Source organism: Antedon mediterranea, chromosome 1 (assembly GCF_964355755.1).
Source record: "Antedon mediterranea chromosome 1, ecAntMedi1.1, whole genome shotgun sequence".
NCBI lineage: Eukaryota > Metazoa > Echinodermata > Crinoidea > Comatulida > Antedonidae > Antedon > Antedon mediterranea.
Window position 1 is genome coordinate 29051437 of NC_092670.1, and position 21874 is coordinate 29073310.

The window sequence follows — 21874 nt, forward strand, 5'->3', positions numbered from 1 at the left end:
AAAGTAAATAATGGAAGGAAAAGCCACTTTAAGCTTGCTTGCTCTCCACCACCACAGAGATCCATCCGGCCGGCGTGTCGTGTCTGTTCGATCGTTGTTGTAGAAACAAACAATAATTTGGTAGAGTACATTGATTTTATGTGGGAGTTCACTCTATGAGCCTATTAACCATGTGCCTCATTTACGAAATACATTCGCCAATTTGGTTCAACAAATTACACAAAAAACTCAAATCGCGAAATTAAAAGGTCGCGAAGTAGTTGAAAATGTAAAATCGCGAAAATTTAGGGCAGTATTTTTATTTTCCTAACAGGTATTCCACAGTTTGCTGAAGGCCCATGCCCCAGAGGCTCGCTCAGTAGTACGTCAAGCCCTTGAAATTCTTACTCCAGCCTTACCAACTAGAATGGAAGAAGGCAACACAATGTTGACCCACTGGACTAAGAAGATTATAGTAGAGGAGGGACACACAGTAGCTCAGCTTGTTCACATGCTGTAAGTTATACTACCATTAATAAAGTTAAGCCTGCTTTAATACAGGAGAATCTCCATTAAGTTGTTACCCTAAGGTCCAGAAAAAATATCTGCTTAAAGGAAGTAGTCACTTACGAGATAGAGAACCAAGTGGTGGCAGCTTCAACACAGAAGAAACTGGTGAGCAGGTTATTGAGCAATATAATTTAGTATTTTCTGCATATATTTTTAAATAATTATAATCTCTTTAACTTGATGCAACAAAAGTGAGTAATAAACTGACCTTTGAGTGTGTCCATTATGTAGGGAGTGTGTAAATAATATTTATCGTGTACCGCATTAAAACGTTGTAGCTGCGTTATGAAGGTCATCTTTCTTTAATGAGGTGGTTTGTAGTTGTGCTCAATGAATCCTAAAAGACTCAATTTTGTAATTGGCTTTTGAATATTCATTAGCTTATTAGTATTTCGTTTACTGCGTTGACGTTCAGTACACACAGTCAACGATCTTTAGAATTATAGTGTAAAATGGGATATATTATAAAAGTTTTTGTTAAAATATTTGGGTACGTATAATATGGACGTCCATGCAGACTCACCATATAAAGTTGTTGATTTGAATGCCTACTGCATGCCAGGGTTTAGTTCAGCCCTTCCCCTTTTTTTTAGCTAGGTTAAGTCTGCGGAGTTCATTACAGTACCATACCTGTCAACCGTACTGTCCGATTTAATTGGGAGTATCCCGTTTTCTAATGGCAAAAATATTCACAAAATGTGAATCTGCGTATCGGTTAAAAAAAATAGACGATGCTTATTGTTTGATCAAGAAAACATTTTCCTATAAGTATAACCACTGCGATGACAATATTTGTTGACAAAACGTAACCCTCGACTTCAGCTCTTGATTTCTAGAGTGTACAGTAATGAACTCCATGCGAGAAAATTTGATCAAGTCAAAATTGGATGTTCCAAATTATTACAATTGTTCTTTTTTTCTTGCTGGTAGACACTGTTTATTAATGTAAATCAAGTTTGTTTATTTTTACTATAGTTATTTTAAGGGTGAAATTCACTAATTGATATGCTAATTAAGTGTCCAGGGTATGTATAAGGTTGCATTTATTAGGTGATCATTTAGAATTCTAAATGATCACCTATTGTTATTGTATGAAATCTTAATTTTTTTTCTTTTTATTGTTTCTGTACACTATTTTGTGTAACAATTATCTCAAAAAGTTTAATGTCAATGATTACCAAAATTTCAGAATATCTTTCAAATAATATAACTTAATCCTAATAAGCTTTCCAGCGTGATCACTCATCCGTGACGTCATTTATACGCCATTTTGCAAAATCACATTATCAATCATATCTCCATAATTCATTATCACATATTAATGAAATTCACTACACGTAAACTTCAGGTCAAGGGTAAAAATATTAGCAAATAAAAACGCACGCGCACGTAGGGTCATGCGCGTTAAAAATTTAAAACGCTCAAAATTAAGTTTTTTTTTTTTAACAAATCTCATTCTACTCACCATCCTTAGTACATTCACCAAATTTGAGTCAGTTCCGACTTAAAATAACGCTATACGAGCAGGTTAAAAATGACAAAATGCGCAAATTAATTTCATCAAAGTGATGAAAATGGTGAAAAATAAGGCCTTTTTAAAATGAATATAACTCTTCAGAATGGCAGGTGACCCCCAATTTTTTTTAACTTATTCGGGAAGCCATTGGGTTGTAGATACATATTCATGTACACATTAGACGTACAAAATGGTATGACGTCATCAAATGGCCACTTCAATTTAAAAATTAGTAGTAATAGAGCGCATCTCCGTTATTTGAGCCTGATTTTCGCAGAAATTTTAGTATGTGCTTGGCTCAAATAATTATCTTTCTCATGAGTTGTCAACATTTTATTTTGATGACGTCATCATGCGGAAAAACTTGAATAACCTAGGTCGTGTAATTTCAGCTACACCATACATTTGAATATCTTATAGCTCTTCAGAATTAAAGGTGACCTTGAAGATTATAACTTATTATGAAAGCTGATGAAATGTAGATTTGAATTCATATAAAAATTAAGCCTATCGGATGTTGTGATGTTATCATATGGCCAGTTGAAGTTAAAACGTTGTTTTTAAATTTCTTTAGTCGAAGTTATACAAATTTCAAAGAGCGCGCATTGCGCTTCTACGTGTCAAATTCTCTTCCAATCCTTATATTTATTTGCTCAATTCATTATCTTTCGAAATTGTCATCTTCGAGTTTATTTTGATAATTCCATCATACCAAAAAATTTGAACATGATGCGGGTCCCGTAATTTCACCTATGCTACACTGTATATAGATATACAGTATATACTACATGACACATAATAGGTACAACTCAGCACTATAAGTGTATATGCATCATGTCATAGGATGGCGTACATCAGCTTTTTACGATCGTATGTTAACGTACGTGCATGTTTAAAAAATGTTAATTTCATTAAAATGATAAAAATGATCACCTATAATTTGTCAAAGTGACGAATTAAATTCTAGTTGTTATTAATTGTGTTGATTTTTTAATTTGGTTTAGTGGTGGGTGGCTGAGTGATATCTGTTTTGTTTTAAATATATTTTTATAGTTTATTTTTGTAGTTAAGCATGTTTTTTTTATTTTTAGCCAACTGCTCGTGAAGCATTTCAAAGTATATTATCCAGTACGACATCACCTCATTCAAAATATGGTGAACTCAGTTCAAAGGTTAGGATTCACTCCAAATGCTACGTTAGAACATCGTAAGTTAGCCGTTGAACTTGCTGAGGTCATTATCAAATGGGAGGTGAGACGCATCAAGGAACAGGATACCAGTACAGAAACAACGGTAAGAGGGATACATTGTTCATATAAATATATTGTCGTCATTACTAAACTATTATTCCACATTCCTAATGTTCTCCTGAGAAACAGATATTGCCAGTAACATTGGCAAAACTTCATAATCAATATATAAATTTACATAAGGGCAAAATTTGGTAAATTGCGCGTTACTTCTAGAATGTTTTCTCGATGGTATATAAAGTTGATTCGTACTTTCGGTACTGATTTTAACCACCTGATCTAACCTTGTATACTAATAAAATTGAGTTGAATTTAAAACGAAATTAGGTTCAACGATTTTCTCCAAATAGGGGTATTTTCAAATCGTGGTATACACTGCTAATGGATTTCCATCTTGAAAAATACCAACACACAATAATACGAGGATGCTTCGCATCTCCTTCTACGATAATTGTTTTTAACAGTTTTTTACGCTGAAATTACTGTGTATTCGAGAACCATCTGTGGGCATGACATAGATGGTATGCGCGCGTACCATCTAGTCTTTAGAAATTAATTTAACTTACTAAAAGTTGGTAATTTTAAAATTGTTATAAACTAATGCTTTTTTTTTCATTTTTTTCATTTCATTTATTTCAATATCATTATCGCAGCCTTAGCTGAATTACAAAGATATTTACATTTTTTCAATATTAAAATTTGTATAAAAGTATAAAACCAATGATAATTATTTACCTTTGGTTAATTGAATATTATCATTTTCTTGGATTATTTTCAGCCTGTAGCAGCAGAAACTGGAACATCTGTAGGAGCTGCAGCATCATTATCATCTACTGCAATCACAGCAGCAGCAAGTTTAAAACGTGCAGCCTCGCAAGATTCCACACCTGACCCAAAACGTGCCAGAAACGCGTCAGGAACAGTAACAAAAACAAGTATTTCAGTAGAATCAAGTAAAGCAATAGACAAACATTACTCTGATGCTGTTGTAAACTTTCTACTACGAATAGCGTGTCAGGTCAATGAGTCATCCACATCATCAGCGGGTCAATCAGGAGAGCAACTATCACGCCGTTGTATCGTGTTCTTAAAGACCGCTTTGAGACCAGATGTTTGGCCTAAGTCAGAGTTGAAGTTGACTTTTATGGAAAAACTCTTTTTGTCAGTTGTAAGTATTAAAAGTAAAATTACACTTTACAAAAGTGAAAGATTAGCTACACTCACAAGTAATGGCCACATACTCTTTCATATACAAAGAAAAAGCATGAAAAATAATGGTTTACAATCAATGAACTACATATCAATAACTGGTAAGTGTTGTTTACTCCACAGGAACAAAGTACATCAGTGAATTATGGGAATGTTTGTGCTGGTCTAGAAATCCTCAGTTTTCTACTTAGTGTCATGGTAGGTATTCTGTATTTGTTTTATGCGCAGTTTACAAAAGAGATTTCATTGTCAAAAATGTCAGATAAACAAAATAATGTACAGTATAAGCAAAAGATTGCAATTCATTCATTCTTTATTTCGGATAGTACATCCATATACAAATCATACAAAAAAAAAGAAAAACAATTACACCAGAAAATTAACAATATAAGCAACTTCCACAAAACCTACAATATCCTAAAAAACAATTTGCACCAACGCAGATGTAGGTTGGATTGTGGAAGTAAGGTAATTATGGTTTGAATCAGACTATCGCAACTGTCATGAATTCAGTTCTTAAACTATGTATAGAGTTCCTCCAATATTCATAGAAAGAGGGAACGTTATGTGAAAATGAACAGTAGTGTAAATAAAGTGATGAAATGAAGTGATCAGCTGCGACCTGTAAGCTTCTCTTTGGGCCATAATGTTGTGAAATTGCTAAAATTTAATTTTGATATAAAATTTATTGGAAAACTGCATTATCTGTATTTATAATTTTTACAGCATCGCACCAGATACAAACAACAATCAAATGTTGATCTCAACTTCCCATCAAACAGACAGAAAATGATAATCCTTTTCATCTGTTTGATTTAAAGAATTCTTTTTAAAGAATTTCTTCTTTGATAATGTTATCTTTTGTTATTTGCAGAAAAAACCATTGATTCTATCAAGTTTTAAGCCATTGCAAAGAGGAATAGCTGCGTGTTTGACCTGTTCGAATACAAAGGTTATACGCGTAGTTCATGCTCTGCTCACTAAACTTATGAGTCTCTTCCCAACTGAATCAAGTAAGTCTGTTCAGTTAGTATTAAGTTAGTTCAGTTATTAGTAAGTCAGTTCAGATAGTATTAAGTCAGTCCAGGTAATATTAAGTTAGTTAGGATTAAGTTAGTTCAGTTGGTTGAGTTGAGAAATATTCTATTTGTTTGAATTTTGTTTTACTTTTTCTAGGCACATCTGCTGTAGCATCAAAGCATGAAGAACTTGAATGTCTATATGCCAGTGTTGGTAAAGTCATTTATGAAGGCCTGAACAGCTATGAAAAGTATATTGTCCCCCTATTTTATAATTGACTACAGTATGCCTACATCTTTGTATATATTACTAGCTGAAAAGCATGATCTAACCTTAATGTCAGATAGACAATGTTATTGTTTTTTTTAAATCTAGCCACTACAGTAGGATGAAATAGTTCAATGTAGGAATCGGATAGTTTTTGTTGGTTGAAAGGAAATTGTTCAGTTTATTTATGAAAATATTGCCTTCTAGCATTATAAACATTCAAAAGTCAATACACAATACACTAATGACCATTTCTGTTTATATGACAAACAAATTCACACCTCATCTTATAGTACATAAGCATTTGATATTTCAGCTTGTTTTATTTGCCATTTTTATATAATTATTTGATATCCAGGGCTGCCACTGGCACACCAACAACAAGTCTCTTTGGTACTCTAATGATTCTAAAAGCAGCCTGTACAAACAATGTTAGTTACATTGATCGCCTTATCTCTGTCTTCATGAGGGCGCTAACCAAGATGACACGAGAGCATCTTTCTCCATCAGCAGCTGGTGATGGAATACCAGGTATGTTCACCTCAAAAGTCTTCTAGGTGTCTCATTTACAAAGTTTAAAAGTTCTTTTAAAGTAAAGATCTCTTCTCTTATATTTACATGTTTTTGTACCAATGAGATTATTGATAAAATCTGCAACTGTGTCAAAGTACATTTAAATGTTATTTGTTTAAATTCCTATAAAAATTATATTCAATATATTTTTGTAGTTGCCTCTGAGCTTCTTGTAATCAGTCTTGACCTTGTTAAGAACCGTGTCGGTGTGATGAGCAACGACATGAAGCGTAACTTCATTCAAATTATCTTGTCGCAACTCATTGAAAAATCACCGGAGGCTAAAGTACTCAAGACTGTTGTCAAGATGGTTGAGGACTGGATAAAAATTAAGGTTAGTTATTTGATTGATTTAAACTAGAACCTCTATTAAGGGAACACCTTTGGGACCCAACAAAATTTCCCTTAATAGGGTTCCCCTGAATAGAGGTTGGCCGTGGTGTTACAACTTATATTTCCCCTTGTTAATTTCATAAGAAAATGTCTCCTCATTAAAAAGGCGAATAGAGGTGTCCCAAATAAGGGCTTTACTTCAATTGATTTGTAAACCAATGAGTTATGATTCAATCGAGTCAAAGCTCAAAAAGCATCTACCGTAATCATAGAATATCCACGGCTAGCTAATCATATATGAAGCAGTACTACTATGCTCTAATTCTAAACAAAATGTAAGAATTCATTGAAAAGTACATATTCATTCCATTTCCGTTCTCAACCAATTTTAATCTGAAACAACTGTACAGTGATTGTATTTTTTGAGTGGTTCTTTACAAAATAAAAAACCAAATTGGATGCCATAGATTCTTTGACTTTGTGTTATCTATATATAAATTTACGTAAGGGCAAAATTCGGTAAATCGCGCCTTCTAGAATTTTTACTCGATGGTATATAAATTTGGTTCGTACTTTCGGTACTTATTTTAACCACCTGATGTAACCCTGTTTACTAATTAAATTAAGTTAGATAATTAGTTATTGACGATTAAAACGAATTTAGGTTCAACGATTTGCTCCAAATAGGGGTGTTTTCCGATCGTGGTAATGGTATACACTGTCTAATGGATGTCCATCTTGAAAAATACCCGCCACAAAAATGCGAGGAGGCTTCGCATTTTCCTATCTCCTCCTACGATAATTGTTTTTAATAGCTGAAAACCGGTTGAACAGCTAGAGTACAGCATCATAATGTTGAAGACAGGCCGATTTTCTTTAAAAAATACTATTTTGATAGATTTAATATACGATTATACAAATGTATTGATTTGCGATGAATGGAACATCCCAATCTCTCAGTCTGCCAGAGTTTGGTTTAAAACAAGTAGGTAAATTTTTGAGCCCTTGGTTTAACACATACGGTAGGTAAATATATATGGGCCCTTTGAGAATACTTTGACAATACTGTAAATACCTATTAACTATTTTTGGTCCTCATTTGAATCGAACATTTCTTACTGTGAATGTTCGTACTGTTAGATGTAATATAAAAATATATACAAATAAACTTTATTACTGAGATTGTGGTTAGGCTTCACTGTTAGATATATAAACACATTATTATATACAAATAAACTTTATACTGTCAGTTCCCTCTCAACGTTTGTATTAATTATTAATTAATAATTACCAATAATATAAACGTCGTAGTGGTGTATCGTGACATGTACTTTAATATTTCAATTGATTATGACAGTGACAGTTTTAACAAAGTATTAAATCACAAATGTTTTACTGTATTTAGAGGTATATTATTTATAGGCCTATAAAACATGAACAAAATATTTTGTTACCGAGTGGATAAAGAATATATTTAAAAATTGTTCCTATTTGTACCTATCCGCTTTCCCATCCCTCAAACCTAATGTTACATACAAAATACAAATTGGGTTTCTTTAAATGAGTCCAAATCAAAAATTTGGACTCATTTTGTGATAAGTTTCTCCTTCGGAAGTAATTCCCAGGGTGCTAATTTTAGTTTAGTACATAAATCATCGTGTCTATTTATTCGTTTCTGTAAACGACAATGTATTATATAATAGTACATTTGAAATCGCCAGTTTTGTTACGCTGAAATTACTGTGTATTCGAGAACCATCTGTGGGCACGACCTAGATGGTAAGCGAGCGTACCATCTAGTCTGTATAATTTACATTATTCAAGATTCAAGAAATTGTATTTGTCCATATAAATGGAAATTCAATTTTGCTTAGCATAATCTAAATTCATACTTTCGGTACCGATTTTAACCACCTGTTGTAACCCTGTTTACTAATTAAATTGAGTTAGATAATTAGTTATTGACAATTAAAATGAATTTAGGTTCAACGATTTGGCCCAAATCTCCTTCTACGATAATTGTTTTTAATAGCTGAAAACCGGTTGAATACCTCAAGTACAGAATCATAATGTTGAAGACAGGCCGATTTTCGTTAAAAAATACTATTTTGATAGATTTAATATACGTTTACACAAACATATTGCTTGGCGACGAATGGAACATTCCAATCTCTCTTCCACAAGTGCCTATTCCCTCAGATGTTGTAATAACACAAATGCAAGTGCACTCATAACAGAAATTCGATCCATTTTTTTCAATCTGTGACTGCAGAGGTGGAATATCTGTACAACTTTTTCATTGCAGTTCAACCACCACGTACCGTAGCTGTTTTACATTATATACAAATAAACTCTATTACTGACAGTTGCTTCTCAACGTCTGTATTGATTAATACTGTAATTACAAAAAATATAAAGGGTGTCTAGAAAACTCGGATCTCAGATATATCTGTAAAACAAGATTAAACAGGTGTCTAGAAAACTCAGATCTAAAAAACTCAGATCTCGGATATATCTGAGTTTTCTAGATCTAGAAAACTCAGATATCTGACTTTTCTAGATCTAGAAAACTTAGATATCAATATCTGACTTTTCTGGTTCCAAAATGGAACTAGAAAACTCAGTTCGTCAAATGATTGGTTGGTAGGTCATTTAGATCATTCCATTATTAATCAGAAGGTAGGTCATTTGAAATACTAGAGTTTAAAACTGATTACTGTGTGTAGGCCTACGTTTTCTTACTAATATTGTAACATGTAGTAGCGGCCTACGGCTTAAAGAAAATACAGTGCACGTTACCGTTAAAATGTATGCTTAAAAATGAGGTATGTACGAGTTGGTGTGGATACGAGTTGATTGAGGTACGAGTTAGCCAAGTGGGGAATAGGTACGAGTTATTATTAGTTGACCACTTCTAGCCTAGTAAGGCCAGGCCCACTCTTCACGATACATCGCGATAGTGCCTACACGTTGAGCCTTGAATTGAGTTTGCTAGGCTAGGCCTAAATGCTAAGCCTATATTTTAAAATGTGTATATGGTATTTCTTTATGATTTAAGTCATAGGCTGCTACTACAAGTTACAATAACTATTATTAGTAGTAAGAAAACGTAGTAATAATACTGTAGTATTTCAAACAAGCTATCCCTCTAATAATAATGAAACGATCCATTTGATGATCTGGGTTTTCTAGTTCCATTTTGGAACTCGAAAACTCAGATATCTGAGTTTTCTAGATCTAGAAAGTCAGATATCTGAGTTTTCTAGATCTAGAAAACTCAGATATATCTGAGATCTAAGTTTTCTCGATCTGAGTTTTCTAGACACCCGATTAAAACAATTAATATTTCGTTACTGAATGGATAAAGAATATATTAAAAAAAATATTCAGCGCTTAGAGGTTTCACAACATTAGGCACTATATAAATCCAGGATATTATTATTTTTATTATGTACATACATTCATTCTTTTATTGCTCTTGAAATATTTTAGACACCAATAATGATGAACCAATCACCAGCACTAAGAGACAAGTCAATTCTATTGGTAAAGCTTATGCAGTATGTTGAGAGCAGATTCCCTGATGATCTGGAACTCAATGCTCAATTCCTTGATCTTGTCAACTTTGTCTACAGGTAACCTTTTTTTGATTTGATACAATCAACATTTATTTCATAATTTCCAATAAAAATTTAAACTCAGCATAAATTTAAAAGAAATATTAAATCCAGTACACAGTCAGCTACAGTTAAAGTTAACATCCATAGCCTGTATTACATGTGTGGTAAGGTTGTTAACTGTACCTGATTCTTTTTTCTGAGTTGAGTGGCCAATTGGTGCTACTGCTATGTAGCAGAATGGTGCTACATAGCCATACAATTCAAGGCTCTTTTTCACCTGTTGTTATGGACTGAAGAATGAGCTTTGTTTGGTGGCAGGTCATCTGAACATAAGAATTAATTTTTCAAGTTCAAAGATAAATATATATGCTGCTTGAACACAAATTATTTATTTTATTTACAGAGATGAAAGCTTAGCTGCTAGTGAACTGACCTCAAAACTTGAACCTGCTTTCTTGTCTGGTCTACGATGTAAACAGCCTCATATCCGTGCCAAGTTCTTCTCTGTGTTCAACCACAGTATTAAGAAGAGACTGTTTGATAGGTTGCTTTATATCACAGCATCTCAGAATTGGGAATCCATGCAAAATCACTATTGGTTGAAAAAATGTATTGAGGTATGTGCAGTACATTGACCAGAACATTGTGTCAGCCATTAGGTACAAGGCATTTATGGTACTTGGTAGAGTTACAATTCTCTTCCATTTTTGTAAGATTTAGTCAGGTTATCTACTACTTTCTGCAGCATGGCATGAACAAATTCCCTTTAAAAGTGTAATTTCAACGTAAGTGACAATTACCCAAGGTGATCAGCCAAGTGGCTTATTTGAGGTTCGACTGAACATCATACTAACTCTAGATCAAGATTGCTATTGCTCAGCAGCCTATCATTTACTTCTTTCAAGATATAAAATTCTGATTTTATTTTAAATGGTTATAATATATTTGTTTGGGTTTGAAATGCTATTGAATGGTCTGACATCCACAACTTGTTCTCTCTTAGCTTATCATGGCAGTAACAGTAAGTGGGCTGTCAATCACAACTGTTAACTCCTCCCCTTTACCTGCTATAACGGCTGTAGTTGGTCTAGCTGACTCACATGACAAGACTGCTTTCACTCTTGGGCTGCAAATGAAGGAGGAGCCAATGGATGTCGAGTCGGTTGAGGTTTGTTTTATCAGTATTACTGCTCTCATTGTTTAAAATAACATTAAACTGGGGTTAGAAATTGAATGAACCAAAACTGCATTAACATCAGCTTCATCAATTCACTACATTTTGTATCTTTGAAACAAACCAAGTAGTAACCTTTGCACAAAGTCCAACTGAATTTGTTGAACATTTTGTATTACATAACAAACATTTATAATTCAAGGAAAGTTATGTTAAGTTATACATGAAACTTGCTAAGCAATATGCAGTACCATACCCAGACACTTACAACAACAGCCTCTAATCTGCCAAGTATCTTGTCTTTTTTTTGGCAAATTAAATGCTTGTACAATTCTTGTTGGCATGTAATAACATGTTATATAAATATGCCTTTAGATTATTTGTTTAAAGCATGTATTCATTTAAATTTAGGAACTTTCAGTCTTTATTGTAATAAACACTGTTAAATACTGGCTTGCTGAATTGTCTGAAATACACACCTGCTTCTGGTATATTGTGACAATAAATGTTTTATTTTGACAGGACATTGATGTTGATGTTGAGTTCAGCCAACCTGATGGTGGGTCATTTAAGAAGTCAGCTGATAACAAGCAGAACTTGAGCCAGTTGATTAGTAGACATATGAAGTTTCTTGACCAGCTTAGAGAATTTAAGGTTCATCTCTTTCACAAATTTTCCACCCTTAAAAACACTTATTTATGGTAGTTTCAGCAACATTGAATCAATACAGTATATAAATTATATACAAAATTGAACAAATTTAGAATATCAAGATTAAATCTTCAAGAATTCTGTATAATACGATATCCTCTGGCCATGTGTCCTCGCCACAGAGGATATTGATGAGATAATAGGTACAGTCGCCACCAGAAAACATAAATACATTCCTTTCTTAATTCTCTTCTCTTGCAATGTATCTTATTCTCATTTTAAAACTAAATTAAAGTAATATTTGATACCAATGTCCGTTTATATGAACTTTAAAGTTTTATATTTTTATGAAATTTAATGAATTTTAACATTTTTTCTATTTTATTCTACATGTATGAATTTTATCTTTTTTTAATCTGTTTGAAAATGTTATGAATTGTCTTGTATCTTTAATTTTGAATGTTGTGGCCAAATTTTCTATTTTTTAAATAGAATTAGTAACCTTTAGAAAAACATGAACATTTTGTGTTTTGTGAGATTCTGGTTTTTTTTTTATTCTGTTTATATTTACAGTTTGTTTAAATATCCATAGTTCATAGTTGTCATTCTCTCTCATTCTCTTTTGATAGACATTTAATTTTTTGACGGCACTTTCAAACCTGTGTCACAATAGTACTAGTCTAAGCCACTGTGTCTGGATTGACATGCTTCCAAAACTTTGGAAGATTCTAAGTGATAAACAGCAGTCTGTAAGTTATTTTATGCTTTTTGTTACATCAATACCACATAAACTCATATATATTTACATATTTTTGACCAAACAAAAGTAGAAACTATTTATACCTAAATGAAAGGGTTGGATGAAGTAATTTATTCTATTATTTTACAGCAACTTTCTCAAGAAATTGGACCATTCCTTTGTAGTGGTAGCCACCATCATCAAAAAGACTGTAACCCTAGTACTATCAATACCATGTTGGAAGCTGTCGCTCAGTGTGTGCCTGCTATATCCATCAGACCATGCGTTCTCAAGGTATAAAGCCTAATATAATAAACAGTAAATAAAGTCTGAATTCCAATTTATGATTAGGTCACTGTTTAATTCTTTTCACAAATCAACCTTAGTCTTTAGGAGGGAAAAAAGACTTTTTAATGATGCACCTACAGTGAATTCTTTAAAAAGCAGTTTTTGGAATCTCGACCAAAGCCATGATTTCCAAATGAATTGCAATAATGTGCTTTAATTAATGCTCGCAAATTGTCCAACAATTTTTCTTCACCAGTTTGAGACATCTGCCATGAAAATAAACAGCTATTATTATGTTTTACCATAAAAAAGTCCCTGAAATTAAGTATTATATAAACATTCTAAAAAATAATGTAAAAAAATGTAAACTTGATATTTTCTATTCTTAGTATTTGTCCAAGACTCATAATCTGTGGCATAGATCTGTGTTGATTCTTGAGCAGCAAGCAATTGAGAGTGGCTTCAATATGCAGCATAAACCACGCACTGTTAGTGTTGGTAGCGTTTATGATTTCTATGAGCCTGATAACACGGCTAGTTTACAACAGGTTAGTTTTCTTACATATATCAGTGGTTTCCTTGTGTTGCGTCTATACTGGAAACCAAGCATAAATCACACACTCTTCAGATTAAAGATATTAAATTCGAAACTGGTTGTGCTTATGTTTCGCAATGCATAGAGGGCCTAATCCGAATTTCCTCAATTTCCATTTGAGCCTAATAAATACCTTTACAATTTGTTTTGAATACCCAATACCAAGGAATGTTTAATTCCAGCTTTATCAGATACCAATTTTATCATTATTAATATTGATTTGTGCACCACTTTTTACAGGAAACACTTGACTCATTAGCTGGTATATATGAACTACTAGAAGAGGAAGATATGTGGGCAGGTTTGTGGCAGAAACGCTGTAAGTTTCCAGATACAGCTACAGGAATTGCCTATGAGCAGCAGGGATTCTTTGAACAAGCTCAACAAGCATATGAATCTGTGAGTACTACTTATTTGAGAGTACATCCTGCTTTAGATGTGCTTAGAATAGAACTGTTAGAGTAAAGTTTTTCATACACCATGTATTTCTTAAAATGAGGTATTTTCGCCGAGTGATCAAATATTACTATACTAGTGTATATTCACCTTTTGAACAATATAAAACTCTCCTAGCAAAAATGCCTTCAATTTGATTAATTACTCCAATTAAGACAACTTCTTGGATTTGAAATTTTGAAAAACATACCACCTCAAATTTTATGTTATATAAACAAATTTGGACATTGCAATGTATAAATTTAAAAATTAATTTTTAACTTAGATTGTAAAATTTACCTTGACAGTTTTCCTCCACCTCCTTCATTTTTGTGTGTATTTTTGTGACAACCTAATTGTAGTAGCTCTCTATTGTACTAACTTTAAAAAAAAGTTTTTTGCTATTATTTTTGTAACAAGTTTTAAATATTTTATCAACAGGCCATGTTGAAAGCTCGATCTGATCATAATTCTGGTGCGCCATCACCTTCCGTGTTCCCCGAGTATCGGCTTTGGGAAGAGCACTGGATAAAGTGTTCAAAAGAACTTGGTCAATGGGATTTGTTGATGGATTATGGTAATTCTAAAGTACAGTCGAACCCACACCTTGTTCTTGAGAGTGCATGGAGAGTGCCTGACTGGGGTGCCATGAAAGAGTCCTTAGCCAAGGTAAACATGTTTCTTTAATAATATGTTTTTTGTGATTACAAATAAATCTCTTTAGTTTTAACATCTATTATATATATTTTAAATCTAAGGTTGAATTAAGCTGCCCAAGAGAGATGAACTGGAAGGTTAATCTATACCGAGGCTACATTGCTATCTGCCACCCAGATGAACGGAACTTGAACCTGATTGAACGTCTAGTTGAGATGTCCAGCAGTCAGGCTATTAAGGAATGGCGACGTCTTCCAAGCTATGTTACACAGGCACATACCCCTATCCTTCAGGCAGCTCACAGGATCATGGAGCTTCATGAGGCAGCTCAAATTCATCAAGGCCTACAGCCTAGCAATATTGGCCGAAACCAAAGCATACATGATATGAAAGCTATTGTTAAAACATGGAGGTAATGTATTAAAAAATATGGCTGTTTTACTTTATCGTTTTGATTTATCTTTTTGCTTTTTTCTCCATTGAGATCCAGCCACTGATACCCACAGCATTGTCATTTTTTCTGTAATTTGCCTTTGGATTTATATATATACTAGAAATTATACCCGCCCCAGGGCGGGTTTCAAAATTAGTTTAAAGCCTTCTCAGTACATAACACCTGACGCCAGTATCTCCGTATACGCACCAACCTCCATCCCTTAATAACACCCCACACTCTTTACAGTGAAGGACAAATTCAAATAAACTTTAGCTTCAAATTGAGAGGGCATACATAGCTGTGATAGGCCTATGGCTTAAGTACGTTGTAAACTGTGTAAGTAAGTAGGTGTCATATTGGCTGATAATTAAAATATATAATGTTGATACTGCGGTCTCTCGGTCTTCTTTCTCCTCTCACCATCGCAGCCGCAATCAACAAACCTTACTTCCTCCCCTGGACAGTTCAAATGTAGGCCTAGTAAGTTTTCATTGTACAATTCAATCATATAAGCCTAGGCTACTTCATTACGCCAGTATTTTCGCTCCACCTCCCAACACACCCCAGAGACCGGGTGATGTTTTTAAGACGGTTCCAGTACAAATTATGTTAGCCATCACTCCCAACCCATAATCCCTCAGTGGCAGTTTTCAAATGTAGTTTTAAACATTCCCAGTTTCGGTCATGGTGATAGGGCTACATCCCCACCCCATGGATATGGGTAAAGTACTTTGCTAAATGTGTAAATAAATAGGTGTCATATTGGTTAATGATTAAAATATGTATATCTATATTTCCCCAAACGCCCACCACACCACCCCCCCCCCCCCCCCCCCCCACCCCTCACACAAAAACCCCAGGAGTCGGGGGAATTTTTTTTAATGTAGTTTAAAACCTTCCGGGTACAATTGCCATCATTTTGATACCCCATACGTATGGTTACGTGCAGAAACAGAAATTTTTATAACGAACAAACATCGAAAGTGGGGGTTTTGACCACATTTTGGTCCCTAACTTGGATCCTAGGTGGCGGAGGATGTTGACATATAGCTTAGAACATTCCCGGTACAATTGCGGTCATTTTGATACCCCATATGTAAGATTACGTGCAGTAACAAAAATTTGTATAATGAACAAACAAACAAACAGACAAACAGACGTACAAACTCTCTCACTTATAATATAGATATATTTTCTACTGAAAATGTTAAGAGTAACCAAACTGGCCGCATTTTTCGGATAAGACAATCAATTAATTGTCTAACCAAAAAGGTCATTTATCTCATATACTGTAATATTTGTGGCAAACAGTACGTCTCGAAAACATAAAACACTCTCCGTATGAGAATGACACAACACAGATCAGCTATCAAAACATTAAAGCTTGATCAACCTGTAGCCGAACATTTTAATTTAGCTGGTCACTCGATTGCAAATTTCAGAGTTATTGTCATAGACCACGATGTCAAATGGAGCAACAAAACTCGACAAGAATTACAACTTAAACCACAAAACTTTTTGGACTTAACATTAGGAACATACTCCCAGATCGGTAAAATTATTTAATTGACTACCAAAATTTAAGTTTCAATATTAACCACCATTTAAGCTGTTTTTAGTTCCATTCCAAAATTGTTTATATCTCTACGAATTAACTTCTTTGTTTTCTACTCTTATTCAGTCTCAACCCACCATTCACCACCCTTGTCTCCCTTTGTTGTATTTCTTTTATTCTTGTCCACCCAGGCAGCACTTGCCAATTCTTATGCTATGACGTTATCCAAATTCCTTCACTTGCACTGATGAAGGGCTAGTGTTGCCCGAAAGCTCTGCTAATTTTTTTTTTGTATCTCTATTGAGATCCAGCCACTGATACCCACAGCATTGTCATTTTTTCAATAATTTGCCTTTGGATTTATATAATATATATATATATATTTGAAACGATAAAAATGAGGAAATCTGTGAGAATGAGAAAAAGTCGCCCCAACCGAGACTCGAACTCGGACCGCCTGCTTGATATGCAGATGTCCTAACCATTAGACCACTGGGGCTTTCATGGTATTGTTCAAACTCGATTGGATAGCCGCCGACTCTTTAACATTCTCGGCGTGGTACGGCGGAACAGCACTAGTCCTCAGTTGTACGCACGCGCACCAGAGATCAAATTGATACGCCCTCATCTTTCAGTATTTTTATTCACGAGGCGGGATCTCCGAAGAGATACTTTTATATATATAGAAACACATTAGGCAATGAACATTAAATGTTCATTGCCTAATGTGTTTATATATATATATATATAGTATACCTCTAGTATACCTCTAGTCCTCACGTATCATCCTATGAATAAGAAGGTTATTAACATTGTTCGCGATAACTTTTCAATTTTGACTGAAGATAAATCCGCTACAAAAGATATTTTTCAAGAACCACCCATGATAGCTTACAGACGTGATCAAAGCATTAAAGACACTTTAGTTAAATCTAAATTACAAAACAAAGGTAATGAATCAATTGGAACATTCAAATGTAATAGAAATAGATGTTCGACATGTAATTACGTTTCATGTTCAAACCAAATAGTAGGACCTTCTGGTAATTATGTGATCACAGATCGTATTACGTGCACCACTAGAAATCTAGTTTATTGTATTTCGTGTACTAAATGTAATATGCTTTATATTGGTGAAACTAAACGCAGGTTAGGTGATAGGTTTGTAGAACATTTAAGGTCTATTAAACTAAAGACTCCCGGATTACCTGTAGCCACCCATTTTTGTAATAATGAGCATTCCCTTTCGGATATTACTATTTCTGGTGTTAAAGTATGTAATGGTTCTGAGACATCTCGTAGAATTATAGAAGAAAGAATAATTGTAAAGCTTGGCACTCTTGCCCCTACCGGCATAAATGTACAATTTAGATCCTTTAAACATTAATTTTGCCAGAGACATTCACATATTAACAATTATTTACACTTGAAGCTTTTGTCTTTGTTTTAAATTTCCTGCTTTATAAGCAACCATTCCTGCTTTGTACACCATAGCTTTTGGAGGCGTGCCTTTATAACTATGCCTTTTGTTTGTTAACATCTTTGATTGGTTGATTTGTTTTATTATGTAATTTTGTGACTTATATATGTTATCCTTTGTTACAATTCTTTTCACCTGATGATGGGCTATGCCCGAAACATGTCGTTAAAATAAATCTATATTGAGGCAGTTTTAACTTATTTGATCTTGATTTTTTTCTATATCCTGCCTATGCAGCTCTTTGATTTATATATATATATATATATATATATATATATATGATGAAAGGCTAGTGTTGCCCGAAAGCTCTGCTAACTTTTCTGGCTGTTTACTTTATCGTTTTGATTTAGCTTTTCGCTTTTTATTTTTGTATCTCCATTGAGATCCAGCCACTGATACCCACAGCATTGTCATTTTTTTCAGTAATTTGCCTTTGGATTTATATATATTCATGGTATTGTTCGAACTCGATTGGATAGCGACTCTTTAACATTCTATATATATAAACACAACAGGCAAAGAACATTAATTCTAAACCGCCCGGTGATATACTGAAATTTAATTAATTAATTTGAAACGATAAAGATGAGGAAGTCTGTGAGAATGAGAAAAAATCGCCCCAACCGAGACTCTACTCGGACCATCTGCTTGATATGCAGTTGCCCTAACCATTAGACCACTGGGGCTTTCATGGTATTGTTCAAACTCGATTGGATAGCGACTCTTTAACATTCGCGGCGTGGTACGGCGGAACAGCGCTAGTTCTCAGTTGTACGCACGCGCAACAGAGATCAAATTGATACGCCCTCATCTTTCAGTATTTTTATTCACGAGGCGGGATCTCCGAAGAGATACTTTTCTATATATAAACACAACAGGCAAAGAACATTAATTCTAAACCGCCCGGTGATATACTGAAATTTAATTAATTAATTAGAAACGATAAAGATGAGGAAATCTGTGAGAATGAGAAAAAGTCGCCCCAACCGAGACTCTAACTCGGACCGTCTGCTTGATATGCAGTTGCCCTAACCATTAGACCACTTGGGCTTTCATGGTATTGTTCAAACTCGATTGGATAGCGACTCTTTAACATTCTCGGCGTGGTACGGCGGAACAGCACTAGTCCTCAGTTGTACGCACGCGCAACAGAGATCAAATTGATACGCCCTCATCTTTCAGTATTTTTATTCACGAGGCGGGATTTCCGAAGAGATACTTTTCTATATATAAACACAACAGGCAAAGAACATTAATTCTAAACTGCCCGGTGATATACTGAAATTGAATTAATTAATTTGAAACGATATATATATATATATTATTTGTACAACTTGTAATCAATTCAATCAGTTTATTATCCAGTTCCTTTTGTAAAATAACTGTTACAATACAACATAAATTAAAGAATTATTACATTTTTTTTAAAGGAATCGGTTACCAATGGTGTCTGATGATCTATCTCATTGGAGTGATATCTTCATGTGGAGACAACATCACTACCAAGCTATTGTGTCCGCGTATGATAATCAGCCTGCTACTGACTCTGTAAGTTGGTCATTATTGTACAATCAATTTGTTCCTATGTGCATACATAACAAATCTTTAAGAAAACAATTTTTTTAATGCACACTACTTGGTTTGTATATAGAATCATTAATAGTTTATTTTCACCATTATTTTTTGTATAGCAACATACAAGCCATGCTATGTTGGGTGTGCATGCATCAGCTCAGTCAATAATTAACTATGGAAAGGTTGCCAGAAAACACTCACTTATTGGCCCAGCCCTCGATTCTCTTAGCAGGTCAGTATTCTTCTACAATTAAGGCATGGCATCACAAAATCGGCGTAGTGTCGGAAAAAATAATTGTTTTTTAGATTTTTATATATTCGTAATCTATATTTAATAAGCTTTAAAATGAGCCGTTGTTTATTAAAATTGGTTTATTATACGAAGAGTTATTAATGAAAACCTACGAGTCACATTCTAGCTCAGGAAATCTTCATTTGTGAAAATCAACAATGAAGTAGCGACATCGATTAGCTTGGCTTGGGCCTAGCCCTGCCGACAACACTCTCTCTGTCAAAACTCACTATTTTATTCTCATTAATGGCAAACTAGTCGAAAATATCACTGTGTGGTACATAATTTAAAATTTTTTTAAATATATGGATAAAAATAACGATTAACTTCCTAATATTCACAAAATGTTGAAACGTTCATTTGAGAAACTACGGTGGAAGCCATGCTGTTTCATCGTAAACAAAAGCGTCAGCCAATCAGAGAGCGTAATTTATCTCTTTAGCCAATCACAGTCAAGGATTCACGAGTTCTTATTAGAAATTCCAGCAACCTAACACGTTAATAAAACCAATTTCCATTGGCTAAATTTAAAAAAATCCCTTTGGTTAAAAATTGTGGTAGCTGATATATTTTCAAACAGATAGGTGCCAAACATGACATCATTTTGGTAAGCGGTTTGTTTACAAAAGCGCCGTAAAAAAAGTTGATTTTGAGTGAACAAAAATACAATTTCCTGATGATGATTTTTAATGGAAACGACTTAAATAATTGCAAAATACACATACTTGTGATATTTTTTTTAAGAAGAGTGTTTGATATGTTAAAGATAAGTGTTTTTAGTATCGTTTTTTATTGAAATTTTAAGATAGATAGGTTAGGCTGTTTTCACATTCTGAACTTCAAGGCTAAATCTCAAAAGTTCGGGTTGAGAGTCTGCGCCGCTTTTGTGATGCTAGGCCTCAATTATTGAATTGATTGAAATTTTAATTATCTATTGATTTCATACATTATATGTTAATGTTTTATCCATGGTCTAATTTGAGGTGGTATAATTTGGTACCTGTGATCTGAAAGTGTCAATTTGAAACATGAAAAATTCATGCATTTTATTCTGCTTGAAATCTGAATTACTTTGAATAAATTATTTAATTTGAACTTCTTTTATCTTTATGAAGGATCCACACAATTCCAAGTGTTCCGATTATTGACTGCTTCCAGAAGATTAGACAACAAGTGAAGTGTTACCTGCATATGGCAGGAACCATGGGTAAACAAGAGCTGCAAGAGGGTTTAGAAGTCATTGAGTCTACCAATCTGAAATACTTCAACAAAGAAATGACTGCAGAGTTCTATGCTCTCAAGGGCATGTTCTTGGCTCAAGTTGGCAGGTAACTACAGCCTTCAAAATTGGGATGAAATGACCATGGCAAATCAAACCATCTATTTGTTCAGTAGCACCACATGAATGGTTGCAAGAGCTAGGCATACATACTGTTATTATCTATATATAAATTTACGTAAGGGCAAAATTCGGTAAATCGCGCGTTATTTCTAGAATGTTTACTCGATGGTATATAAAGTTGGTTAGAATCTAGGTACTGATTTTAACCACCTGATGTAACCCTGTTTACTAATTAAATTGAGTTAGATAATTAGTTATTGACAATTAAAACGAATTTAGGTTCAACGATTTGCCCCAAATAGGGGTGTTTTTCGATCG

At 33.9% G+C, this 21874-nt stretch overlaps 1 protein-coding gene and 1 non-coding gene across 3 annotated transcripts in view; one reads left to right on the forward strand and one right to left on the reverse strand.

Moving 5' to 3' along the window:
• The window catches only part of LOC140063622 (transformation/transcription domain-associated protein-like), a 111102-nt gene that overhangs the window by 62413 nt on the left and 26815 nt on the right, over nucleotides 1-21874 (forward strand). For both annotated transcript variants that reach the window (XM_072110044.1, XM_072110045.1), the window contains 21 exons: nucleotides 314-495; nucleotides 3157-3358; nucleotides 4094-4483; nucleotides 4648-4722; nucleotides 5399-5537; nucleotides 5701-5794; nucleotides 6170-6342; nucleotides 6540-6718; nucleotides 10210-10352; nucleotides 10741-10954; nucleotides 11341-11505; nucleotides 12034-12165; nucleotides 12792-12911; nucleotides 13052-13195; nucleotides 13579-13737; nucleotides 14025-14183; nucleotides 14661-14888; nucleotides 14978-15288; nucleotides 19778-19895; nucleotides 20039-20154; nucleotides 21330-21542. In XM_072110044.1, the coding sequence (XP_071966145.1) occupies nucleotides 314-495; nucleotides 3157-3358; nucleotides 4094-4483; nucleotides 4648-4722; nucleotides 5399-5537; nucleotides 5701-5794; nucleotides 6170-6342; nucleotides 6540-6718; nucleotides 10210-10352; nucleotides 10741-10954; nucleotides 11341-11505; nucleotides 12034-12165; nucleotides 12792-12911; nucleotides 13052-13195; nucleotides 13579-13737; nucleotides 14025-14183; nucleotides 14661-14888; nucleotides 14978-15288; nucleotides 19778-19895; nucleotides 20039-20154; nucleotides 21330-21542 (3656 nt within the window). The remainder of the gene's footprint in view (nucleotides 1-313; nucleotides 496-3156; nucleotides 3359-4093; nucleotides 4484-4647; nucleotides 4723-5398; nucleotides 5538-5700; nucleotides 5795-6169; nucleotides 6343-6539; nucleotides 6719-10209; nucleotides 10353-10740; nucleotides 10955-11340; nucleotides 11506-12033; nucleotides 12166-12791; nucleotides 12912-13051; nucleotides 13196-13578; nucleotides 13738-14024; nucleotides 14184-14660; nucleotides 14889-14977; nucleotides 15289-19777; nucleotides 19896-20038; nucleotides 20155-21329; nucleotides 21543-21874) is intronic.
• Nucleotides 17295-17366, reverse strand: Trnad-auc (transfer RNA aspartic acid (anticodon AUC)). Its single transcript has one exon. It is a non-coding gene; the product is annotated as a tRNA-Asp (tRNA).